At 47.1% G+C, this 27,880-nt stretch overlaps 1 protein-coding gene across 3 annotated transcripts; it reads right to left on the minus strand.

Annotated features, from left to right (window-relative positions):
- Positions 1-72: 72 nt before the first annotated feature.
- On the minus strand, positions 73-27,880 carry znrf3 (zinc and ring finger 3). 3 transcript variants are annotated; one of them, XM_056418899.1, is made up of 7 exons: positions 27,737-27,880; positions 11,182-11,256; positions 8,198-8,329; positions 6,758-6,865; positions 6,148-6,309; positions 4,187-4,289; positions 73-3,533 (listed from the first exon to the last, which is right to left on the minus strand). In XM_056418899.1, the coding sequence occupies exons 1-7, from the start codon at positions 27,857-27,859 to the stop codon at positions 1,822-1,824; spliced, it is 2,415 nt and encodes an 804-aa protein (XP_056274874.1). In that variant the 5' UTR covers positions 27,860-27,880; the 3' UTR covers positions 73-1,821. The 3 variants fall into 3 exon arrangements, with proteins under 3 accessions (XP_056274874.1, XP_056274873.1, XP_056274875.1); XM_056418898.1 differs by having other exon boundaries at positions 6,758-6,868; XM_056418900.1 differs by lacking the exon at positions 27,737-27,880 and adding an exon at positions 15,521-15,848 and having other exon boundaries at positions 6,758-6,868.

Genomic DNA, 27,880 nt, shown 5'->3' on the forward strand with positions numbered 1-27,880 from the left:
CATAGCACCTATAAAAAGAAACAAAACTATACAAAGTCTAGCCATAACAAGAAAAAGAGACGACAACATGAGTTACTTGAATAAAACTGTATATTTTACAGATCTTTGTACACTTTAATTACAAAACTGTATGGTACTAAAGTTTTTTTAAATCAGTTTTTTGGTCAGAGAAGATTTAATCGTCTTGTGTGCAATTACCATGTATATACAAAGTCATGTTAGTGATTTTTTTTCTCAAAAAATAAAAAGCAACCCAATAACTCAAATGTTCATACACTGAACATCAGACATGGCTTCAAAGATAAATATATTAGTAAATAAATATTCAGAGAACATATTTCCATTCATGAAATGTGTTTTGCTATACAGGTACAGAAATATACACGGATTGATTTCTAGCCTCTTTTTCGTTCCTTTTTCTTTTTTGTTTAAACATTTGTAAAATGGTAAAATTACGGAAAAAATAATTATATTCTTAAAAAATTAAAAAATATTAATTTTCTTACACATTTTTTAAAAATCTTCTTAAGTGCTAGAAACAATTAAAAAAATTAAATAGTGACTCAAGTACCCCAAAATGTTATATTTGCAGTAAGGTACAGATCTCTCTATGCAAAAGGCAAGATTAGATTCTCACTTGATTACAGCACTGGGTTAACTTATAAATATTGTTATTTCAGAATGTGAATATTTCATAGAAACAGTATAACAACAGTCTGCAGGACAAACAGAAAGGCATGAATGAAAAAAAAGCATTGTGTATTATTTACAGCACGATATGATTCAAACGGATACGCTGTGATCGTTAAAAAAAAAGAAGTCACAGTACAATAAGAAAACCTTATGAAATATGAAATATGAGTCTTTACCAGCTACTTTCCTTTGGCCTTTACATGCTTGAACCTTTATTATTATTATTGTGTTCTAGATATTTCTTAGAGAATGCCTCATTGAGGAACAATTGGGTGTATGACAGCAACAAAAAGAAGAAAACACTTTTTAGAGGAGAAATGTAGTGACCCCGAGACACCGTCAGCTTTCCCTCTGGACAGAAATGCAATGCATAAAACAAATTCTGTATTACATTGAATAGACCAGTGTCAGCCTTGCATTCACATTTCTATGCATTTTTTCTTCTTCTGTAATATATATACATATATATATCTATATATACTGTATGTATATATATAGATATATATAAATATATCTATATATGTATAGCTTCTTCTCCTCAGAGTCACAGACACCTTTAGAAAGACCCATTTCCCTGCTTTAAAAATAAAATAAAATAAAAAAACAATCATGTCTTTCTGTTGTGGTGTAGCTAAGTCCATACAACCCATTAGAGTGTGTGGTTGAGAATTTATAGGCAGTCAGTGTTCATGTGTGCATACATGTAGATGTTTGTGAATTAAAAGTTTTTTTGGGGGGGGGGGGGGGGGGGTAGAAAAAGAAAAAGAAATCTAAAAAAGACGGGAGTATTAGAGATATCTTTTTTTTTTTCTTGATAAAAATATTTTAAAAACAATTCTCACAAGAAATGGGCCCCACGCTGAGTAGCGCCGAAGTACCGGCAGCCTGTCACGACCTACTTAAAAAAAAACAACAACAAAAGGTTCAGTTGACAACCTTCCATCCACGCGTGCAGTACCGCTTGGTGCCTGAAGACACTGGCGGCCCCCACAGGAATGACCGTGATACGCTGTCTCAGTAGAAATCCACACAAATCGAAGATGCTAACATTCAGCGCTCGGAGAGAAGAGGTGAGACGAGGCAGCTGAGGGTTTCAATGGCTGATCGGCGGCTACCAAACACAGACTCTCAAGTCCCTTCAAGTTCACAGACCCGGACCCCCATCGTCTGCGAAGTGCTGCTTCCCGATGCGGCGGCGCTCGCGGAAAACAAATCCCGGGCCACCGCTGCCTCGACCGGCGCCGCTGCCTCCTCCTGAGGGTGCGCTGCCTGACCTCCCGACGCCCCCGAGGCGAAGCAACCCTCCCGTGTCCGCACATCGGCCTCCGCCGCGACACCGCCGGGCGGCAGACCGCTCGGGGTCTCCGCCGCCGCGCCCAGTTCACAGTCCGTGTCCTCGGGGATTATGGGTATCCTCTGGTTGGGTTCGCAGCAGGCCTCCGAGTCGGCGTGTGCGTACTGCACGTTGATGGCGTAGTCCTCGACGTAGCGGCCCGCCGCCGCCGCCGCCGCCCGGTGAGCCTTCATCTCCTTGTAGAAGCAGCAGGGCAGCCCTTCGTAGCTCGCCTGCTCCGAGGACGGCCGCATGAGGCGCTCGGGGGCAAAGTAGTTCTTGGAGGCGGAGCTCTGAAAGTCAACCGCCCGGTGGAAGCGCCCCGTGGCCATCGGCCCCACGTGGTCCGAGTCCTGCCCTCTGTTGCACTCCACGCTGGGAGGCAGCGCCTCGAAGCAACACCTGCAGGCCGCCGCCCCCCCAGGGTCCCCCGACTCCTCCAGGGCCCCTTTCCCCCCCCGGCCTGAGGTAGTGCTCGTGTTGCCATTGTCCCTGTGTTCCAGTGATGAGCGACTGCTGCAGTTGGAGAGGCGGTCCCCCGAGCTGAACCCCGACGCCCTCGGAGGCAGCTGGAGGCAGCCGGGGGACGGCGACGGTTCCTCGGCGGGAACTGCGGTGAGAGCCGCCGCCGCCTCCCCAGCGGAGCCCCGACACGGGCTCTTACTCCGGTAGACGTACGGGTCGTAGTCGCTGCTCAGCGAGCTGCGGAAGGTGGAGCAGCTGCCGTAGACGCCCTGGTTGCTGACCTCGGTGCAGTCCAGCATGGAGTCGCTGGAGGAGCAGCGGCACTGGCCCGAGCTGCTGCTGCTGCTGTCGCTGCCGGGGCAGTCGGCGAGGTAGCCGCTGCACGCCGAGCGGTGGCCGTGGTAGCAGCTCAGGCCGGAAGCGCCGTCGCCGCCGGCGATCCGCGACGAAGAGGCGGGAGCCATGTGGACCACCGTAGGGTACAGCAGACCCTGCTGGAAGGCCCGGCCGTGGTGGCCCTTGTGGGCCCCGACGCCAAGCTGCCCGGCGCCGGCGGGCCCTTGGCCGGCATCGCCGCCCGGCGGTTGGGGGAAAGTCAATCCCTGGAAGTAGTAGTGCTGGTACATCGTCTCGTACTGCGAGAAGCAGGCGGCGCGGGAAAAGCTGCGTCCCTGGAACTTGGGCCGCTTGAAAGCCGCGTGGTGCGGCGGCGCCGGGTAGGCGGGGGGGCCGCGGTGCTCCAGGCCGCAGTGGTGGGGGTTGAGCGCGTGGTCCAGGTGGAGCGCCGGGTGGTAGCTCCGGAGGAAGGCGGACGCCGATTGGGGCGGGTACAGGACCTGCGGATCCGCCGCGTGCTGGTCCATGGTGAGCATGGTGATGGGGTTGCCGTGGGGGTCCATGCTGGTCCGGGTGGGGTAGGCCGTCACCTGGCCGGCGCGGTGCACCCGGCCGGGGTAATGGACCGGCAGCACCACACGCTGGCGGCCGTGCGCCAGGTTGCCGGGGTCCATGCACTCCGGGCTGGGGTTCCCCTTCTTCTGCTCTGAGAAGGAGAAACAAGGAAGAGTCAGAACCAGAGACCAGAACCAGAGACCAGAACTAGAGACCAGAACCAGAGACCAGAACTAGAAACCAGAGACCAGAACCAAGGACCAGAACTAGAAACCAGAATCTAGAGACCAGAAACCAGAGACCAGACCCAGAACCAGAATCTAGAGACCAAAGACCAGAATCTAGAGACCAGAACCAGAGACCAGAACCAGAATCTAGAGACCAGAACCAGAAACCAGAATCTAGAACCAGACCCAGAGACCAGAAACCAGAGACTATATACCAGAGACCAGAACTAGAAACCAGAGACCAGAACCAAGGACCAGAACTAGAAACCAGAATCTAGAGACCAGAAACCAGAGACCAGACCCAGAACCAGAATCTAGAGACCAAAGACCAGAATCTAGAGACCAGAACCAGAGACCAGAACCAGAATCTAGAGACCAGAACCAGAAACCAGAATCTAGAACCAGACCCAGAGACCAGAAACCAGAGACTATATACCAGAGACCAGAACTAGAACCAGACCCAGAACCAGAATCAGAGACCAGAATCAAAAATCTAGAGACCAGAGCCCAGAAACCAGAATCTAGAGACCAGAGACCAGAACCAGAGACCACTTCCTGTGGCCGAGCACCGACTCACCGATGATGTTGTGCCGGCAGTGGGGGCAGGTGTGGTGCTGCAGCAGCCAGGGGTCGACACACTTCTTATGAAACCTGTGAGCACAGGGGATCACACGCATCTCCTGTTGGGGGGGGGGTCAAAAGGTCAGACTCCACTATGAACAACCAGCAGCTTAGAACGAGACGAGGAGGCGACGTATCGATAAGTCTTCAGGAACAGAGACGATCACGATGGATCTGTTTAAAATGTCAAATGTTTGAGACGTTTTATTTTATTATTTTATTAACTGTTCATCGATGTAATTTAAAGAGGAAATAAAGTGGAGCGCGATGATTTTAATGCATTAAAAGTATTTTTGTGAAACATATGATACAAGTTGATACGTGACACTGAGCTATGATTACCTTTAATTATTAAGTTATTTTAATATTCTGTGACTTATTATTCATTATAAGCTACATTATAATTACATTTTCAGGCATATTTTACCTTTTTTTCATACTATGTTGGTTGCTGTCACGGCTCAGAACTCAAACTGGAGATGAGGAACAACAAAGAGAGAAGGAGGGTCGACTGAATGTCCACAAGGGGGCAGAGAACCGTCATCAGGGCGACCCCGGTGAACCCTCATCAGGTTCCTACCGCCGCCCAGAAACTAGACACCAGAAACTAGAAACCAGAGACCAGAGACTAGAAACCAGAGACCAGAGACCAGAGACCAGAGACTAGAAACTAGAAACTAGAGACCAGAAACTAGAGACTAGAAACTAGAGACCAGAAACTAGAAACTAGAAACTAGAGACCAGAAACTAGAGACTAGAAACTAGAGACCAGAAACTAGAGACTAGAAACTAGAGACCAGAGACTAGAAACTAGAGACCAGAAACTAGAGACCAGAGACTAGAAACTAGAGACCAGAAAGTAGAGACCGGATACTAGGAACCAGAGACCAGAGACTAGAAACTATAGATCAGAAACTAGAGACTAGAAACTAGAGACCAGAAACTAGAGACTAGAAACTAGAGACCAGAAACTAGAGACCAGAAACTAGAGACCCGAAACTAGAGACTAGAAACTAGAGACTAGAGACCAGAGAGCAGAAACTAGAAACTAGAGACCAGAAACTAGAGACTAGAAACTAGAGACCAGAAACTAGAGACCAGAGACTAGAGACTAGAAACTAGAGACCAGAAAGTAGAGACCGGATACTAGGAACCAGAGACCGGAGACTAGAAACTATAGATCAGAAACTAGAGACTAGAAACTAGAGACCAGAAACTAGAGACTAGAGACCAGAAACTAGAGACCAGAAACTAGAGACTAGAGACCAGAGACCAGAGAGCAGAAACTAGAGACTAGAAACTAGAGACTAGAGACCAGAGAGCAGAAACTAGAAACTAGAGACCAGAGACTAGAAACTAGAGACTAGAAACTAGAGACCAGAGACCAGAGACAAAAGAAACTCCCTTCACATCACGCCACAAACAAAACGCCTCGGCTCGTTGTCAACTCTCTACCCTCAAACTATTTGTACATTACTTTAAACAAAAGTAGAAGAGTAATAATAATAATAATAATAATAATAATAATAAGGAAGAAAATGCAAGCGAGCTGCGGATGTCTGGGATGTAAATAGTATTTTTATGTTATTTATCATTTTTACTTTTATTTCTTGTATTCTTTTTTAAACAGAAATATTACCACTGATTCAACAATACAAGTGATACTCACTTGTATTGTTGAATCAGTGGTAATATGGCCATGACACTTTAATAATAATACAAATAGCACTTTTCATAACATAACCTCAGCGCTCCAGAGCTGTCGATACTCCACGTCATCCAGCAGCTGCCGTTAAAAAGGAATTTCGCAATAATTCCCGTACACACGGACACGTCGAACAATCGAGGCCGAATGTCTGTAGTTTGTCATCATTAAATGTAACTAACTGAAGCAACAGGTGCCGGCTGGCCGCTCACCTCCCCGTCGACGTAGCGCTCCAGACAGATGGCGCAGTCGGCGGTGGAGCTGCTGCTCAGCGAATCAGAGCCTCCGCTCTCGCGCTGCACCTTCCCCTTGGCCTTGAACTTCCTCGTCTCCATCTTCTCCAACGCCTGGATGGCCATTCTGTTCATCGAGCTCTGTGTGTGTGTGTGTGGGGGGGGGGGGGGGGGAGAAGAGGGTCAACAACAACAACAGGAACCCTTGAGCCACGCGCCACGCACCACAGCAGTCCTTCCAGTTCGTAATCCACCTTCATTGAACCCAGAAGTTCCTATTGTTTACAGTGAGACCGGAGAGGAAGCGCCATGAAGGCTTCACACACACACACACACACACACACACACACACACACACACACACACACACACACACACACACACACACACACACACACACACACACACACACACACACACACACACACACACACACACCTCCGCCAAGAGGAAATCAATCAACAGCAGCGGCGCTACTGCCCAACGCCCGGAACAACAAAAACAACAGCAACAAGCGAGGGTTTGCATCGTCTGTGTGTGTTCCTGTGTCAGAGCCCCCCCCCCCCCCCATGGCGAGCAGACCACTGACCTGGCTCCTCCTCTGCTTGAGCTTGATCTTGATGAGCAGGACGAGGCAGACGAGCGACACGACCACGAAGAACGCCAGGAAGATGCCCATGTCGAAATACTCCGTAGGCTGCTGTGGAGAAGGGGGGGAGGGGGAGAGGGGAGGGGCAGAAACGATACATATTTTGTCAAATAATCTCCGGAAGACGATTTGTTAAAAAAGAAAAGAGGCTGCTGGAGAAACAAAAGGAAAGCAGTTGAATTTTTTTTTAATATTTAGAATATCTTCACTGCTTTATCTTAAATGTATTACTCTTGTTTATTTGTATTACTTACTTTTAATAGTATGCATTACTTTTAATGTGCTGTAGCTTCACATTGTGTGTATCTTGTGTTCTTCTGACCGCATTTACTGTTCTAGTGCGTCTTATCCTGGACTGTTCATTATTGTTCTATGTTTGTTATAATAATAATAATATTAATATTAATAATGATGATATTAATATTAATGATGAAAATAATAATATTAATAATGATAATAATATTAATGATGATGATAATAATAACATTAATAATGATAATAATAATAATATTAATGATGATAATAATAATTATAATAATAAACGTATCTACGACCCGAAAACAGCATCGAGCTTTCACCTCCAGCTAAACAAAAATAGATAAAGTCTTTCAGGCGTCTAAAATATGTTTTCTAGAGGTGCATTACTCCTGCGTCAGTACTCCTTATCTCCCCCAGGGGGCGCGCGGACCTTCATCCGTAACACACCGACTATGAAGCACCCCGACCTCCCCTTTAAGGGGGCGGTGACCTCATTGAGAATAGCCTAGATTGTTTTATTCTATATCAGTAAAAGAGAGAGAAAGAAAGAGAGAAAAAAAGAGAGAGAGAAACACGCCTCTTAGCGGACCCGTCCTTTCTCTCGGAGCTTTTCATTATGTCAAGTTATTTGACCTCAGAGTATGCTCGGCTCCTCTTATCAAATATTCAGAGCAAACAAACACCTCTTTGAATGGCTGATATCAATCTCCTGCAGAAGAAGAAGAAGAAGAACAACAAAAAGAAGAAAGAAGAACAAAAAGAAGAAGAAGAACAAGGAGGAGGAACAAGAAGAAGAAGAAGAACAAGTAACAAGAAGACGAAAGATGAAGACGAAGAAGAAGAAGAACAACAACAAAAAGAAGAAAGAAGAACAAAAAGAAGAAGAAGGAGGAGGAACAAGAAGAAGAACAAGTAACAAGAAGAAGAAGAAGAAGAAGAAGGTCCTCGGCCTCGAGGGCAGTGGAGAAGAAAGGAATAGGGTCACATTTCACAGATGGACTTTTTCGTTTGTCTTCACGTCTAAAAAAAAAGTGTTCGGTGCTTGGGGTCCTCCCATATGCCTTAGATTAGTCTCACACACACACACACACAGACACACACACACAGCGGGTGGAGGCTCACCCTCGGCGGGCGGTGCTGGATGCGAGCGCGAGCCACTTTCTGCTTGTTGACGATGTTCATGAGCTTCACGGCGTCGTTGCCCTTCACGTAAACCACCGGCCGCTTCAGAGGGTCCTCGCCCAGCTGGTTGAGCTGAGGGGGAGAGGGGGAGAGGGGTCAAGGAAAACATGTGGCATTGTGGGAAGTCTAGGATCTCTGAGGGTATTTTTGTTCTGGTTAGATTGAGCAGAATATCTGTTATTTTTATATTTTGTTATATGCTTCTTAATATATACTTGTGAGCCCCCCTTCCCCCCCAAAAAACAACTTAAATGGATGTACAAAACTAAAACCAGTGGAGTATCTCTTTAAAAATGTAACATTCATGGTTGAAGGATTTAACCGACACCTAGTGGCGAGGTTAGGGATTACATCCAACTGAAACTTCTCCAACTACGGTGGCTGACACACACACACACACACACACACACACACACACACACACACACACACACACACACACACACACACACACACACACACACACACACACACACACACACACACACACACACACACACACACACACACACACACACACACACACACACACACACACAAAAGTGAGTTCCCGAGCTTCTATAGAATAGAATGTCCCGTGGAGCATCAGGTAGATCTCAGCGCCTCCTGGTTCGAGGCGGGTGGCGCCCCCTAGTGGAATCACGTTCCAACTTTGCCAAAACGCAACCGCGCCGTACCTTGAAATATGGAGATGAAACCACAAGCAGTGACGCAGAGTCCTCCGAATGATATAAAGTCTGTACAGCGTTGTTCATGAGACGTGAAACAAGACAAGGCGTGACCTCTCGAGAGGAAATGACCTCTAGGCTCCAGACATGGAGCTGCGGTCACCGTTTGCCAGTAGAGGAGGGCGTGTTCCCGCTTTTCTAGGGTGACCAAACGTCCGGTTTTCCCCGGACATGTCTTCTTTTTGAGACCTAAAAAATGCATCCGGCAGGGATTCCAAAAACGTCCGGGATTTTGCTTCGTCGGATATTTGTGTTTCTCTGGGTCTTTCACAAACTACTATTTACCCCTTACAAGTTTTGGAAATGGTATCTCCCTTACGTTCCACCTTCTTGCGCGAGCTCTGACGGTATAGAGAACAGTCATTGGTCGACCGATCTCAGGGTTGCCAGATACACGATAATTATCCTCCAAATACAACCATGTTGAGCCTTTGGTACGATACGTCACCATTTCCAATCTGGCAACACGGAGCACCTTGCCGCCTCCACTAGTTCATTGTTGTTTGTGCGGCATGCTGTACACTACAACCAGCGCCGACGCTCCCATAACGCGCACTACGCGCTGTGCGTAGGACACCAAGTCCTGAGGGGCTCCACAAAATAGGCAACTAAATAAAATAAATAATAAACAAAATCCTCATAGTTATAATAATTATGATGCCGATATTATTTCAGTCTATACCCCCCCCCCCCCCCCCCGAGACGAAGTGTCCTCTTTTTCACAAACTCAAATCTGGTCACCCTAGCTTTTCAGTCACTCGACTTGTCTGCTCTTTGGAATTTATCCCCCCCCCCCCCCCTTCATCTGTCGAGTCGACATCTCTGACGAACAACAACGGCATCCGGAGGAGGAAGAAGAAGAAAGTCCATTTTAAGAACAAAAATAAACTTTATTGTATCACCGTTTGAAGAAAGTGAAACTCAACTTCTTTCCCAAAACCAAAACCCAAGAGGAGCCACGAGTATAAATACAACAACAACAAGGTGGAGTGCATAACTTCACGAAAGCTCAATTCTCGCTAGGCTCCTCCCCCTTTGCCCCTCGGCCTTGTGGGTCGTGTCTCTGCCGCTCTGACTGGAAAAGCCTCTCGGGGGAATTTGAACACAGCCGCCCTCGCACCGCCTTTCATGTGGTCGCTCTGTGCGAGCGCTCTCCCTTTTATCTCTCAGCGAGGCGCTTTACGACTCAGCGGCAGAGAAGCAACCCCCCCCGACCCCCCCTCCACACACACACACACACACACACACCAAATAAAGCTGCAGGTCCAGACCTGGGTGCGGGGTGAATACCGCGGGAGAATTCTTGCGACAAAAGGCCCAACTTTGTGTCTCTTTGAACGTAGGATGCGCGCGCCGATGAATGTACTGCCCCCCCCCCCCCCCAAAAAAAACATGCAGTCGCAGACACATTCACAGAGTGTCTGCCGAGGGCGTGGGTTGAGGTGATGTGTGCTACCTGTGCAATTATGGGCTTAACAAGAGTTGTTGGCCACTCGAGTGAAAGCTGAACCCTCGGATATCCATTTTCAGTCCCGTGTGAGAGGCGCATGCGCACTGCTCCTCCAAGAGTGAGGAGACCAAGGCTGTGTCTACGACCGGACACTTTACGAAGTGCACTGCAATACAGTGCACTGACATCTGTAGTGCACTCCGTCTGATAAGTGCTGTATCAAATGGAACACTTAGGTTAACCACTTGGCGGAAGTGACGGACGCAAATCTGTTCACGGCACCCGCAAAATTAAGCCGGGAGTGACGTACGCAAATCTGCTTGCGATACCCGCGAAACTTAAACTGACAAAATGAATGCACTTCTTGCCCTCTTTGTGTCCCTTGTTTACCCCTTTCTCCACCCCATGTGGAAACTGTGATACCTCCACAATCGCGGCAGGAGTCTCCGTGGTCGACCGCTTGTGCTACCGTAGCCATCTCGTCCGCCATTGTTTTAGAAATAAAATGAAAAGCTGGCGAAAGGGCTCCTCCTCTTCCGCTACGGAGCCAAGATGGCGCCCGTTTAGGGCCAGTAGTGTCCATCGTTTGACACTGCATCTTTTGCCCGTTTGCAGTGCGCCATCCGGGTACTTTCAGTGCACTGAATTCTGCTGGTTTTGTCAGTGTGGCGCCCTAAGCACTGAAAGTCAGTGCTCCAAGTGCTCAAGTGTCCGGTAGTAGACACAGCCAAACAGTCTGCACCAACCTGGTCGATGGCATCCGGGTTCTCCGACACGTCGAAGATGACGGCGGTGGCGCCCCGCTGCACGGCTCTCCTCGCCTGCACACAGAAGAATACACAGTTAGAAAAACATATATTATACAAAAGAAGAAGAACAATAAGAACAACAACAAGAACAAACGTCAACCGCACGTTCACATGCCGGCCACCAGAGGGAGCTCTCTGCCCGAATGAAAGTTGGGAAACGAGGGGGAAAAAAGGAGTCCCGGCAGAAGTAAACAAGCCACTGATGTCATACTCAACGTGAACCTGCACTGCATTACGCAACAAACAACAAACAACAACAACTAAAAAGAAGCGTGATGGCTGCATATGCGCGTGACAGGAGCTGACGGTGCATTAATGCGCCTGCGCGTGTGAGAAGTCGCGCTCAGGAGACAGAAGAACAAAAGGTGAAAAAGAAAAAGAGAAATGGATCTTCTGAGGTCTGTGAAGTCTCCATCTGAAGGAATGAAAAAAGGAAGACAACTGTCTCCTGCTGAATCCAGTGTGTGTGTGTGTGTGTGTGTGTGTGTGTGCGCGTGTGTGTGTGTGGGGGGTCTTTATCTGAACTAGAACCCGTTCTCGTACGACAAAGACAAGCTTAATCTGTGATAGATTAACAAATTAGTGAGGAGGCAAGGAGAGGAGAAGGAGGTAGGGAAGAGGAGAAGGAGGGAGGAAAGAGAGACAAGGAGAGGAGAAGGAGGTAGGGAAGAGGAGAAGGAGGGAGGAAAGAGAGAGGCAAGAAGAGCTATCCCCTCTCCCCCCCACTCTCTCCCTCCTCTCTCCCCCTTCTCCCTCCCCTTCTACCCCCCTCTCTCTCTCATGTAACTGTGCTAGTCTTCCTCTTTGATGTTCTCTCAGTTAATAATTGAAGTCTCTCATGAGGCTCTTGGAGGAGATCTCCCTCCTGAAGAATCTCCTCTGGGCGACACGGTGCAGCGACTTGCCTGATGGGCAAAATGGCCCTCTTAAAAAATATATATATTTAGAAGGACATGACACAGCCTCCCCCCGACCCGTTACCACAATGAAATAAATAAAAAACAAGCGTCCAAATCTTAAACTTTGAGTTTAAGTCACAGTGCACTTCAATTAATCATGTACTGTCCCTTTAAATGGTTTAGCTGATATATTTCACAAAACAGCAAAGATTTGGAAAAAAGTTTTAACGGACACCAACAGATGTGTGAGTTGTGTTGATGTTGTTGTTGTTGTATTTATTATTTGTTTTAATTATGCAAATTCACCAGAAGCCTTTAATGCAGAATGATAGAGCACGTTGATGATGATGATGATGGTGATGATTCAACACATGATGATGAAGATGATGGTGATGAGCATGTTGATGATGATGAAGGTGATGATGATGAAGATTGTGGTGATGGTGATGATTATGCAACAGTGGTTTTCTAAATGCACGTTTTAACATTCTTGTGACGAAGAGGAAGAAAGAATCGAGAATGAAAGATTCGAACAACAACAACAAAAAGTGCAACATAAAATATAATATGAATAAAATATAAGACCCCCGTATGTTGCGCTGGACTAGTCCATGTGCAATGAGGAGGGGGAGGGGGAGACTTCTGGTTAAACAAACTTCCCGCTGATTCCCAGGCATGAGAGAGAATTTAGGGTACAAACTTCCCCGAGTGAACAACAGAAGAAAAAAAGAAGAAAAAGGAAGACGAACCGCAGCAGAGAACCGGAGAACCCGTCTAGACGACGCTATGTGTTTCTGACCAGTGTGCCTCCTCTTCCTCACCTCATCTTCCCGCGACCAGTAACCACCAGCGACCCCCCCCCCCCCCCCGTTTGTGTCTCTGCTTCAGCGCACAATGCGGGCGGCCATTCACCACCCATTGCATAACCGGTAATATACAAGAGGGACTGTGCTATCAAAATGTGTGTCTGTCTGTGTGTGTGTGTGTGTGTGTGTGTGTGAGGGGGCATCTCTGAGGGGGCCTGCGGACCTTGGCAAACAGCCGGGTACTGGGAGAGAGAGAGAGAGAGAGAGAGAGAGAGATTTTTTGATTTTTGAAAAACACTTTATTTCACATTTTCTCAGCTTTTACATAGCTTCTTAAAAATAAAGTGCTTAAAAAAATTAGGTTGTTTAAAATTAAAATAAAAAAATAAAATAAAAAAACACCACAACTAAAAAACAAAACTTTAAAAACAAATAAAACATGTTTTACCTCATAAAAAGTGGTGCAAACTCCAGCTCCTCTTCCACCACAGAGCAAACAATATCTTTAAAACACCAGCGTTGTTTAAAAGCATCCAGGTCTCCAATGTGTTTATAAAATCTGAACTCCAGCCAGAGTCTGGCTCTGATGTTGCAGAGCCACACTGCCCTGGCTTCCTGCCCCTCTCTGTTTTCCACCCGGGACTTTCTTGTCAAATATATGGCCATTTTGGCTTCGCCGGATAAAAAATTAAGGAGCTGCCATTTTTCTTTTTCCGTCTTTTTGTAGGCAGCTCCCATGATAAAAACCTTCTCTGTAAAAGCCACATTAAAATGACTAAAAACCAATGTTAAAAGAGCGAAGAAACTCAAAAGTCTCTTACACTCATTAAAAACATGGTAAATAGTCTCCCGGAGGTCACAGAAGGGGCACTGGCTCAGGACAGCGGGATTAATGACTGAAATAAAAGCGTTGGACGCGACAGCACCGTGTAAAATCCGCCACTGGAGGTCAGCGGTCCTTTTCTTCAGGGGAGGCTTGTATAGGACCCCCCACTGCGGGCCAGGGCCTCCATGCCCAAGTCTCTCTGACCACACAGTGGGCGGTCTGTTGCACAGTCTGGACCTGTTGATACTCTTCACGAGGTTAAAATACAAAGTCTTCTTGTCTGCCTTGTTCAGTGTGCAGTTTTCTGGGTGGCTCGTTCTTAGCAGGGGGCCGGTGAGTCCCCCTAGCCCCGGGCTGAGGGAGATGTTTGGGAAGGGGTCTGCAGGGTCCGGCTCTGCTCTCTGCTGGCTGTAGTCGTTGAGGAGGCTCCTCTCCAACCCGGTCAGCCTCTGCCTCCACAGCTCCAGGAGCCTCCTCGCCACCCGGTCGGAATGCATCCCCAGCAGGGAGCCCAGGGCCGGGGGGTTGCTCAGCGTCGGCCCCACTGCATCCACCAACTGCTGCAGGGAAAGGGTCTTTGTTCGCAGCAGCGCCCCCGTTAGTCCAGGGGTGACGCTGCTGCTAATGTCCAGTTTTGCATTATAAATTAATGGTTCTCTCAACAACCAGAACAGAGAGTCAGACTGTGGGCACCTTTCGTGCTTAAAAAGGGCCCACGACTTAAAAACACCCTGATAAAAAGGAGGCAGCCCACTTAACTTTAAAATGCTGGAGTCTATTAAAAACAGAGCAGTATCCAGCCCCAGGTTGTCAGCACGTCTGAGGATGCAGCTGGCCACGTCTCGCCACACTAAAAACCCCGGACTCGTTAAAAACTTCTGAACAAACTGTAATCTAAAAGTGGCCGTCCGGCTGGCCAGGTGGACAAGGCCCTGTCCCCCCTCCTCTCTGGCTAAAACAGCACCCCCTGTGGCACCCAGTGTAGACCCTCCCAAAAGAAATCCACCATCTTCTTTTGTATGTTGGCTAAGAAGCCAGAGGGAGGGTCTAAAACGGTCAACCTGTGCCACAGTTGGGATGCAATAAGATTGTTTAAAACCAGTACTCTACCCTTAAAAGACATCTGGGGAGCAGCCACTTCCATTTGGAAAGTTTCCCTCTATCTTCTCTGTGACGCCCTCCCAGTTCTTCTGGACCATGCTCGGTTTCCCCAGATATATTCCTAAATATTTAAAACCGTCCTTTTTCCATATGAGCTTTTGTGGAAGAACCGGGAGGTCACGCCACTCCCCACAGCGAGGGCTTCGCTTTTCTTCCAGTTCACCCTCGCTGATGATGCCGTGCTAAAATCATGTACTATTTGATTTAAAAGGTTTACATCATTTTGATTCTTAATAAAAACAACAACGTCGTCGGCATATGCCGATAAAATCATTCTCTTACTAAAACCAGGTAAAACCAAACCATGTAGGCTAGAGCGTATTTTAATGAGGAGGGCTCGAGGGAGAGTGCGTAGAGCATCCCGGACAGAGCACAGCCCTGCCGGACCCCTCTACCCACTCTAAAAGGAGCACACAGCCTGCCATTTATCTTCAGCACACTCTCAACATTACTGTACAACACCTTGATCTTAGCTATGAAGCCAGCGCTGAACCCAAACTTCCCCAGAACTTTCCAGAGGAAGCCGTGTTCAACGCGGTCAAAAGCCTTTTCCTGATCTAGAGAAATCAGACCAGTGTCCATACCCAACGAGCTGGAGACCTCCAAAACGTCCCGAATGAGGTGGGCGTTGTCCACCATGGACCTGCCGGGCACACAGTAGGTCTGGTCCCGATGGAGGACCTGCTCCATAGCTCCCCTCAGCCTGGAGGCGAGGACCCTGGACAGAAGCTTGTAATCCACACACAGCAGAGACACAGGGCGCCAGTTACCGATGTCCTGCGGGTTTCCTTTTTTTGGCAGTAGCGTTAGTACTGCCCTCCGGCAGGACATCGGCATGGAACCAGAGGCCAGACTCTCGTTGAAGACGTCTAGGATGTCCCCTCCGAGGACATCCCAGTATTTCTTGTAAAATTCAGCGGGAGGCCGTCGATTCCGGGCGCGCTCCCTGCATTGCCTGCAGGGCAGCTTTCAGCTCTTGGGGGGTTATGGGTCTGTCGAGCTCCTCATTAGTCTCCTCGGAGACCTGAGGCAGCTCCCCACAGAGCCCCTCCGTCGACTCTCCCTCCTCCCTATACTCAGTGGCATAAAGGGAGGAGTAAAACCCCACCGCTCGCTTCCGGATCTGGCTTGGCTCCACAACCGGCTGCCCTGCTTCCGTCAGCAGTGAGTGGATCACTCGCCCCTGCCCACTCCTCTTCTCCAGGCCGAAGAAGAAGCTAGAGGGAGTGTCCATCTCCGCGATGGTCTCGAATCGGGACCTGACCAGTGCGCCTTGTACTTTAACTTCGAACAGGTCGGCGAGAGCCGCCTTTTTACTTTTGAGGACTTCAATATGTCCTCGATCTCCTGTGGACTCGCTTAAACTTTCTAGGTCCACTATCTCAGTCTCCAGGTCCTTCATAGATCTGGTGACGTTGAAAGTGACGTTGAAAGTGTGCTGCTGACAAAGGAGCTTAATTTCTACCTTACCACGGTCCCACCACTGCCTAAGATTATTAAACTCACTCTTCCTCAGCCTAAAAATGCCCCAAAAATAAAACAACACCTCCCTAAAAATCCTATCGAAAGTTAAAACTGTATTAAAATGCCAATATGCGCTCCTGGGTAAAAAATTCCTAATAAAAACATGACATAAAACCAAAGAGTGATCAGTAAAACCAGCCGGAACAATGCTGCACATTTTAAAAATATTAAAATGGTGCTTAAAAACATAAATACGGTCTAACCTGGCTGAGGAGATCCTTCCCTCCCTAACGTGGGACCATGTGTACTGTCGGCAGTCCGGATGCATCCTTCTCCACACGTCCACCAGGCCATGAGAATGGACCAGCCTCCTCAGCACCTGCTGTGAAGCTGGATGTGGCTCTGTGTGGTTTCTGTCATTAAAATCATCCTCTGTGCAGTTAAAATCCCCCCCCAAGAATACAAAATCCTCCGAGGCACAGTCATTTAAAACATCATTAACTTTGGATAAAAACAGCTTCCTCTCTGTCCCAGTTGTTGGAGCATAGACATTAATTAAAACAACATTAAAAAGGTCGAACCGTGCTTTCACAAAGAACAGCCTCCCCTCCACGATGTGTCTGACCTCCAGTGACCGCGGGCTGAAGGCCCTGGAGAAGAGGAAGCCCACTCCTCCGCTGAGGTTGGTGTTGTGGCTCAGGAGGACTTCCCCCCCCCACTCCCTCCTCCAGTCCGCCTCGTTGGTGCTGTCGCTGTGCGTCTCTTGTAAGAAGAGAACATCGTTGGCTTTCATCTTGTTAAATTCATAAATTGATGTTCTCTTCTTACTGTCCCTCGCTCCATTTACGTTTAAAACTCCGACTCTGAATGTGTTCATTAAAAGAAAAGAGCTTAAAAAACAAATAAAACTTAAAATCAACAAATTAATTAAAACACACATTGGAGCTCTCCACCTCCCCCTGCTGGATGCACTCCTTTACTTTGGGTAAAAACTTTTTAATTCTAAAAACCTCTTGTTTGTCTAATTTATTTTTTCTCATGTGGAAGTGGCACGACTGTACAAAAGCCACGAGGTCAGGAAGTGATCCCTGACCTCTACTTTTTTGTTGTTTTTTGTTTTATGTAGAAACAAACTTATTTCGTCGGCTGTATACAGCTTTTGTTCCTGACTATTTGTTAAAATCAGAGGAGAGTCGCTGTCCTCTGACCCCTCCTCATCACTGCTATCCTCCACCGGCCTCGCCCCCTGACTGCTCCTCCTCCCCTCCACCCTGCTGGCTTTGGCCTCGCTGCCGGCGCTCTGGCCGCTCTTTTTCCTTTTTGGGGCCCCTTTCTGCCCCCTGCTTCCTCCTCGTCCATCTCTACCTGCTCCGCCCCCTCCTCCCCTGCACCGTCCTCCTCCACCTCTTCGACTCCACCCACCTGTCCTACCCCCTCTATGGGCTTCTCACCACCATTGCCCTCATCTTTTTTTCCCTTTTCCTCCTCTTTTTCACTTTCCTCATTATTCTCCACCCCACTTCCCACTTCCACCTCTAAGCCCGTGCCACCATCACCACCATCACCAATATTTTTTTGTTTTGTTTTTTAAATCTTTTTTTGTTTGTTTTCCCCTTCTTTTTCTTGTTTTCCTTCCTCCTCCCCACTTCCCACCTCACCCACAGCCTCTACCCCACTGCTCTTGGCAGATCCACCCACATCCCCTCCATTTTCTTGGTCCGCTTTTCCTTTTTTCCCTTTCCTCTCGTCGCTCCCGACCCCACCCACAGCCTGCTTCTCACTGCCCTGTCCAGCCTCCCCACCCTCTTCCCCACCCTCGCCACCCTTACCCCCATCGCCACCATCACCACCATCACCCCCATCACTCACTCCCTCATTCATACTCACCACATGTGTGTCAGATACAGCAGCAGTGACGCCGCTCGCCGCGCTCTCCGCTGGAATCGGCGGCTCCGCAGCCGCAGCGCCAGCCGGCGCTCCGGCAGCGTCTCCTCTCAGAGACGCCGCGGTCGCAATCCCCGCTGCCGCAGCTGCGGCAGCCGCCGCACTCGCGGCGCCCCACGCTGGTGTAGCGCGACGCGGCGCTCCGGACGGACCCGAGCCGCCCGGACCAGCTGGCGCCGGGTCGCCGCGCTTCGAGCAGACCCTCGCGGTGTGCCCCTCCTCTCCGCAATGAAAGCACTTCATCGCCGATGAAGACGCGTAGACGTTATAGTTGAAATCATCTACTCTGACGCTGAAGCGCAGGTTTAACTCCGCGCTCCGGTCGTTGAGTATCATATAAACCGATCTACGGTGACTCATGATGTGCTTCATCTCGCTCTCCTTGAACCCCGATGAGATCTCTCTCATCGGGGAGACCAGTTTTCCGTGCCGGGAGAGCTCTCTGCTGAGAAACTCATCGGAGATGAGCGGAGGGACGTTTGAAACGAGGACTCTGGTGGACGGCTGATCCAGCGGAAACACCTGCACAAACAAATCTCCCACCGAGAGACCCTCCTCTACCACTCGGCTCACCTTCCCCACCTGATCCAGGAAGATCACGACCGAGCCGTTCATCTTGCCGGCGGACTTCACGCTGCTGAACCCGACTTTCTTCCCGACTGCCCGAGCCAATTCCTCCACGCTGCACGAGGAGTCACCGGAGATTTTAATCCTGTGTCTCCTCGTGAGCAGCGGGGGGGGGAACCGGGGCAAACATTTCCGCCTCGCCCCGAGCCCGGTGAGGCACCGGCAGCGGGAAGACACCCAGAGAAAAACCCAACTAATCACCAAACAAATTAAACTACTGTGAAACCCAACTAATAAACCACATAAACTAAATACACACAACTATGAAAGAACAGAAAAGAGAGAAACACACAGACAACGCTCCGCAGCCCTCACACGCACACCCTGTCGCTCTGACGCTCAGCGTGAACTGAGAGAGAGAGAGAGAGAGAGAGAGGACTCCCTCATCATAAGATCCCCCCCCCCATTGAGAGCCGGGTAATTCGGCCCAGGGACGGCTCACTTTAAGCCACATGACACAAGGAGCTTTCCAGTGACCATGGCTATATTATATATATATAATATATAATAAAATATACTTAATAAAATATATATATTTTTTAACATTTTGATTTAACATTTTGATCCCCCCCAAAAAAGAATATATATTTAAATATAATAAATATATAAATATAAATATTATATAATATATAATATATATAATAAGATATCCAAAATGAAATATATATTTAGATGTTTTACATTGTGATTTAACATTTGATCCCCCAAAAATAGAATATATATTTAAATGTAATAAATAAATATATATATATATATATTAAATACAATATATATAATAAAATATATAATCACATTTTTTACATTTTAATTTAACGTTTGTTCCAAAAAAAATATATCGAATATATATTTAAATATAATAATAAATCCATCCATCCATCCATACCGCTTCATCCTCATTAGGGTCGCGGGGCGCTGGAGCCGATCCCAGCTGACATAGGGCGAAGGCAGGGGACACAATGGACAGGCCGCCAGTCCATCCAGGGCTCACAGAGAGACACACAACCATTCACTCTCACATTCACACCTATGGGCAATTTAGACATCAATTAACCTGACTGCATGTCTTTGGACTGTGGGAGGAAGCCAGAGGGAACCCAGAGGGAACCCACGCTGCCACGGGGAGAACATGCAAACTCCACACAGAAGGACCGCCCAGACCGGGAATTTAACCCACGGCCCTCTTGCTGTGAGGCGACAGTGCTAGCCACTACACCACCGTGCATATATCTATATATATAATAAATATATATATAGAAAATATACATACTGAAATATACTGTGGATGCGAATGTCCTGCAGGTTCACGATGAGTGTGTGTGGAGATGAAATGAGGAGGAAGTGAGGCCATCAAATTAAAAAAGAAACTTTCTGGAAGCATCAAAGTTATTAAATGAGGAAGAAGAGCGAGATGACATCATCGTCATCCTCAGCCTCCTTCATAGTCCATTTAAACAACCTCAAAGATAATAATCAACTTTTTCTATTTGCCGTTCTCCAGCTGAAAGGAAGTGAGGCGGGAGGAGGGGGGACAGCGATGACTGTTATTAAAATCCCAAAAGAAAATCTGAAAGCCACTGTGGCTTCGCTGCAATTTAACAAAACACTCTGGAGGGGAAAGAAAAACACTGGCAATTCCCCCCCCCCCCTCAAAAAAAAGCAGCCGGTCCTCGGCCTTGAAGCTCCTCTACAACACGCCCTGCGGCTTGACACCCACCCGGCACCGCCATGGCCCCGGGGCGACCTGCAGCACACACCCCGGTGTGTAGGACGGAGAATCGGCCCGCCAACAACACACACGCACACACAAACACACACACACTCTGTGAGATGCCAGACACGGTCCAGCAGCCACTTAGCACTGAGATGCAGCAGCTGTTGGCTCCACGGTAGAAAAGAGACACGCGGCCACTTTCTACCCAGAATGCACTTCTTCTTTTTCTACGGTCGCCTGAGCTGCGAAAACTTTCTGGGAGGAGTCAGGGAAAAGACTTCAGGTAGAACCGAACGGAGGTCAGGGGCACACACACGCGCACACACACACACACACGCGCACACACACACACACACATGCACACACACACACACGCATACCCACACACGTAGAAAAAAATTTGTGACTGCGAGACACAAATCACAACCACCCACCATCATCTCCTCAAGAAGCCCCCCTCCCCCTCTCCCCCCTCACTCCCCCCCCCCCCCCCATGATGTCATGGGAGCCCGAGGAGGATGAAAGGGAGGGAAAAGAAGCCGCAAGCTAAAGGCCCCGCGAGGCCATCGGACTGACACTGCGGGGCACTTAGAAGATGAGATATCCCCCCCCACCACCACCACCGAGGGCCAGTGGCATGATTTCATGTTCCAGAGGAGCTGCTAAAAGATGTCAGTGCGTGTGTGTGAAGAGGCGTCACGGAAATAAGTGACAAACCCAACGTGGACCTCCCACCTCTACTCGGGGGGGGGGGGGGCTTCTTGAGGAGATGATGGTGGGTGAACCAACAATAAACAAACCCTGGAGTCACCAAGCAGCATTAAGTTAAAAAATATATATATATATATTGATTATAAATCCGATCAATCAATGAGGACAATCCCCAAAAAATAAGAAGAAAGTCTTTGTTTCTATTTTATGTATATATTTCCTTTTCCTCTAGGAGGGGGGGGGGGCATAAACACAATTGTTCTACTTTTTTCTTTCTGCGTGATCCTGGAGTGAATGGAGTCTAAACTGACCAGACGAGACCCTGTTGGGCTCTTGGGGGGATTTGCCGAGCATGAGGCGGGGCAAGTGGGCATAGCGACCAGGCATGGTGGTGGTGGGCAGAGTAAGTGGACCGCGGTGGGTAAACACCGTCTGGCCCCCCCTTTTATTTATTTTTACCCCTGCTCATTCTTCTTCACGGGTGCCTCCATTACCCACAATGCAACTCGGGCTTCAAACAGACTTCAAGTGGACAAAAGGCTTTCGGCGTTTCTCAATATGCGTACTTGTGCGTACTTTCCTCTACTTGTGTTCTCGTGGGCTCGTGAAACGTCATCAGTCGCAGCCCGGGTACATGTTCACATTCAAAGTTCGCTTCTCGCAAAGCACGGTCAAAATACCCGGATGTGACTTGATCCTCCCACTTTCCGGAGGATGCATCAGAGGAGACTTGTGCGTACTCTGGCCACCATATATCCCAGAATGCATTTCACCAGCAACCGGAAACAATAGCGGAGGAGAAAATAAACTACTGACAGTTGACTTTTTATAAATACTACTGTTGTTGAGTCAGAAATGTAATGTTAGGATGTTTTCAGGCGAGAAGTTAGTAGTTTAAAAATCAAATCTGTGGACGATTTGTTATGATTCAGCCTAATAAAGATCTGCGCCGTAGATTTGAGGTTCTGCTCGCTGGACCACTGAGCTCCGGAGCGCCGGGCGGTCAGCGCGCTGTGTGGCCGTTGACAGCAGCCTGATCTCGGCAGGACTTTTTTAAATGCTCCGCTGGCTCTGACGTCTCCGTAGCGGTTTAACATGAGATATAATTCGGTTTGGAGGATCTAACGAGCACAAAGAGCTTATTATTTATTCACAGATAACGTTACATCAGTTTGACTGAGGGTTAAGATTCATAACTTAATATTTTAATTAAACTTTAACGTTGAACTATAGTGCTGTCTTTGTACTTTTGACCGAATTGTTTGCAATTACATGTGTAATATAGCTATATATACACAAAAAAATATATATCTATAAAAATATGTATATAACAAATTTATTATAAATATATATATAGACATATTTATATATAATCTAAATATTTATAAACTATATATTTATATATTTATTTTTTACACAATATATATATACAATCATATATGTATGATTAATTTATTTAGAATTGTGTGTATATAAATAAATATAAAAACATATATCCACACACACGATTCAAAATAAAATAATTATATTTAAAGAATAATGAAAAAAGCAGGGTTGTCATATTTTGTTTGACTGTAAAAAATAATTCACAGTGAATAATTGGAGTAAACTCAGGAGCAAGAACAGCTGATGTGGTGACGTCATCAAGTAAGCCGCTGTTCCAATCGCAGAAAGACCGTCCTCCCGTTCTCCGGAGTCTGGACTCCCAAGACCAGACTCCCAAGTCCAGACTCCAAAAGAACACAAGTCTGTACTCAGTGGACTTTGAATTGAGAAACGGCTTCTGTTTCCACGTGCTGTGTGCACACTGGCGCTCCTCCCCGGGAACCGACAACAAACCCGCGGAGTTCCCCTTTCGGAGCGCGCGCCACCTAAAAACGACCCCCCCCCCCCCCCGAACACAGCGATGTAATTTGGCTGTCTTTCAGTGTCTCGGGCAGAAGTATGCGTGAGCCAGGCACCATGAGCACGAGGCCTCCTGAAATTAGGAATGGCTGCTCTCTTTCTGTCATCAGGATAAATGAGACGCCCCCCCCAAACCTCCGGGGAATGTTGGTACATTCCATTAAGAGGAACACTTAATTAAAGCATGATAGAACACCACTCGGAGAGAGGGTGGGGGGGAGACAAGGGAGGGGATTCAACTCAGCTACATCCCCCCCGACCCTCCACCCCCACCCCCAGCCGGGCGATGGGAAGTGAGAAACAAAATTAAAAACCAAATCGTCCTTCCGTTAATTGTCTCTGGGAGCCAAGAGATCAAAAGATATATATATATATATATATATGTATATATATAAAAATAAATAAATATACACATATATAAATATACATATATATATATATTTATATATGTGTATATATATATAAATATATATAAATATATACATATATATAAATATATATATATATAAACATATAGATATATATGTTTGTATATATATATACACTACCGTTCAAAAGTTTGGGGTCACTTAGAAATGTCTTTATTTTTCAAAGAAAAGCACTGTTTTTTCAATGAAGATAACATTAATCAAAAATACACACTATACATTGTTAATGTGGTAAATGACTATTCTAGGTGGAAACATCTGGTTTCTAATGAAATATCTCCATAGGTGTATAGAGGCCCATTTCCATCAACTATCACTCCAGTGTTCTAATGGTACATTGTGTTTGCTAATCGCCTTAGAAGGCTAATATCTGATTAGAAAACCCTTGTGCAATTATGTTAGCACAGCTGAAAACAGTTATGCTGGTGATATAAGCTATACAACTGGCCTTCCTTTGAGCTTGAAGTTTGAAGAACAAAATTAATACTTCAAATATTAATCATTATTTCTAACCTTGTCAATGTCTTGACTATATTTTCTATTCAATTTTCAATTCATTTGATAAATAAAAGTGAGTTTTCATGGAAGACACGAAATTGTCTGGATGACCCCAAACTTTTGAACGGTAGTGTATATATACATATATAGACATATATATATAAGTATATATATAGACATATATATAAATATATATATATGTCTATGTTCATCTACGTAATATTTCAAAAATCAGGCACATCTTGTCTCAAAAAGATGCAGAAAATTGGTTCGCGCGTTCATTACTTGGAGACTGGATTACTGCAACTCCTTATTATCAGGCTGCTCTAATAAGTCTCTTAGGTCCCTCCAGTTGATCCAGAATGCTGCAGCTCGTGTTCTCACTAAAACTAAGAAAAGAGATCACATCACTCCTGCATTAGCTGCTCTGCTCTGGCTCCCTATAAAATCAAGAATCACTTTAAAATTCTTCTATTAACCTACAAAGCCTTGATTGGTGATGCACCATCATATCTTAAGGAGCTTGTAGTACCATATTGCCCCACTAGAGAGCTACGCTCACTAAATGTGGGGCTACTTGTAGTTCCTAGAGCAGGGGTCAGGAACCTTTTTGACTGGGAGAGCCATAAAAGCCAAATATTTCTAAATATATTTCATTGAGAGCCATTTAGTATTTTTAACATATAATAAATTAAATATATCTTGCTTTTAATGCGACTTCTGGTCCCTGTGCCCAAGAATGCGACTTCTGGTCCCTGTGCCCAAGAATGCTTCTCCAGCATGTATGAATGACTACCGACCGGTGGCCCTCACCTCGGTGGTCATGAAATGCTTTGAGAGGCTGATAAAGGACTACATCTGCGCCTTCCTCCCTTCCTCCATGGACCCGCTGCAGTTTGCTTATCGCCCAAACAGATCCACAGATGATGCTGTCTCCCAGGTACTGCACACCACACTCTCTCATCTGGACAGCCAGAAGGGGGGCTATGTGAGACTGCTGTTCATTGATTATAGTTCAGCTTTCAACACCATAGTCCCCTCAGGCCGGCAAGCTGATTGAGCTGGGACTGAACACCCCCTGTGTGCTTGGATCCTGGACTTCCTGACCGCCAGGCCACAGGTGGTCAGGGTGGGCAGACACACCTCAAATCCCTCACCCTGAACACAGGATCCCCCAGGGTTGCGTCCTCAGCCCCTACTGTACTCCCTGTACACACATGACTGTGTGGCCAGGTTCAGCTCAACACCATCATCAAGTTTGCGGATGACACAGTGGTGGTGGGCCTGATCTCCGACAACGGCGAGAAGGCCTACCTGGAGGAAGTTGCTGATCTGTCACTCTGGTGCCAGGACAACAGCCTCATCATGAATGTCACCAAAACTAAGGAGCTGATTGTGGACTTTAGGAGGTTACAACAACAGAGGACGTACTCACCACTGGGGATTAAGGGGACTACTGTGGAGAGGGTGAGCGGGTATATGGGAGTCCGCATCACCGAGGATCTGACATGGTCAACAAACACAGACACTCTGGTGAGAAAGGCAAGGCAGCGCCTCTACCACCTCAGGCAGCTGAGGAAATTTAAAGTTTCCCAGAGGATCCTTCAGTCCTTCTACTCTGGAGCTGTAGAGAGCGTCCTGACAGGAAGCATCACAGCCTGGTTTGGCAACTGCTCCGCTCAGGACAGGAAGGCTCTGCAGAGAGTAGTGCGTTCGGCTGAGCGCACTCCCCACCCTGCAGGACTTGTACACCAGGAGGTGCAGAACCAGAGCCGGCAGGATCATGAAGGATCCTCACCACCCCAACAACAGACTGTTTCAGCTGCTGCGGTCAGGCAGTCGCCTCCGTAGTCACGCTGCAAGAACAGTGAGACTGAGCGGAGTTTCTTTCCTCAGGCCATCAGGACTGTGAACTCCGACCTCACCAGGACCCCCATAGACCCACACAACTGCCCCTCTTAGGCACACACACACACACACACACACTTACTGTAAATATTGTGTTGTTTTTTATTGTAAATAGTGTGTACTTGTTGCCCTTGCACATTCCTGCTGAGCATTGCCACTTTCATTTCACTGCACACCCTGTGTGTGTATGTGACAAATAAAACATCTTGAATCTTGAATCTTGAATCTTGCATGATGCTACGGGGGGGGGGGGGGGGGGGGAATCGGTGCTCTGCGGCGCGCAAGACGGCGAGCCGAGAAGTGTTAACGCGACATGTAGACAGAAATGACATGCTGTTGTGTAGATACGATCAATAACAGATGTTTAGTTTAATAAAAGAACAAAGACGTGCTCTTTAAGAAAGGGACCTTAAATTACTTCTGCTGTAATCTGGCGCGATAGAGAAAATTACAGGGGGGTGGGCGGAGATTTTTTTTTTCAAACTCAAAATTGTCTGGGAGCCATATGCCATCACCGGAAGAGCCATAGGTTCTCGACCCCTGTCCTGGAGTCTTAAAAAGTAGGATGGGAGCCAGAGCCTTCAGTTATCAAGCTCCTCTCTTTTGGAACCAGCTTCCACCTTCAGTCCGGGAGGCAGACACAGTCACCTCATTTCAGAGTAGACTGAAGACTTTCCTCTTTGACAGAGCTTATAGTTAGGGCTGAATCAGGTTCACCTGGTCTAGCCCCTTGATATGCTGCTATAGGCTTATAGGCTGCTGTGGGACGTTTTAGGATGCACTGAGCACCTATCTCCTCTTTTCTCTCTCCTTATGGATAAAGTTTCATCTCTCTATTGCACATTACTAACTCTGCTTCCTCCCCGGAGTCCTTTTGACTACCCGATGGACTCTGTGAGACGTCATCGAGGTATGGATCGTGGAATATGCCGACTACCAACTATGCCATGGCCCTGCTGAGACTCCGCCCACTCCTCCTCTCTACCTCCATCTGCCTGATGGATCATCGAGGTCTGGATCATGGAATATGCCTACGACCAACTATTCATACACTCTGTCATATTCATTGATTGTGTCGTTACTGTGTTTTAATTTGTGTGTAATGATTCATTCTGTACACATTACATCTATTGCACCTGTCCATCCTGTTGCTCTCCTGAAGGTTTCTTCCCTTTTTCCCCCTGAAGGGTTGTTTGGGAGTTTTTCCTGATCCAATGTGAGGTTCTGGGACGTCTATGTGTACAGATTGTAAAGCACTCTGAGGCAAATTAGTAATTTGAGAAAATGGGCTCTACAAATAAATTGAATTGAATATATATATATATAAATATATATAGACATGAATATAAATATATATATAGACATATATATAAATATATATATTGAAAGCAATTATCATCACTTCAGCATATACATAAATAAATAAAGCGTACCCTGTATTTCAATCCTTCAGCATGAAGCTCCTCATCAGAGGCACAGCCTTCAATCCCCAGAACATCAGCATTTTCTCTCATTTCATTGCATGACTCACCGACAGTGGCACCTGAATGCATCACATCATCCAACCCCCCCCCCCCGGTGGTCGGAGGCGCTGGTTTCTTTACCTTCCCCAGCACGGTGAGACAGCTGGGGTCCAGCTCGGGCTGCTCCAGCTTCACCACGCCGACCCAGCCGTACTCGTACAGGTCCTCCTCGTCGTTGTTGTTGCACAGGCCCAGAGGATGCATCTGTGGAGGAGATGACAGGTG

The sequence above is a fragment of the Pseudoliparis swirei genome, chromosome 7 (assembly GCF_029220125.1).
Source record: "Pseudoliparis swirei isolate HS2019 ecotype Mariana Trench chromosome 7, NWPU_hadal_v1, whole genome shotgun sequence".
Lineage (NCBI taxonomy): Eukaryota > Metazoa > Chordata > Actinopteri > Perciformes > Liparidae > Pseudoliparis > Pseudoliparis swirei.

Coding starts and splice junctions, on each gene's coding strand:
- znrf3 (XM_056418898.1), bottom strand. CDS start 27,859: ATGCATCCTCTGGGCCTGTGCAACAACAACGACGAGGAGGACCTGTAC. Junction 4,290..6,147: donor AGCGCTACGTCGACGGGGAG/GTGAGCGGCCAG, acceptor CCCCCCCAACAG/GAGATGCGTGTGATCCCCTG. Junction 3,534..4,186: donor CTGCCGGCACAACATCATCG/GTGAGTCGGTGC, acceptor TCTCCTTCTCAG/AGCAGAAGAAGGGGAACCCC.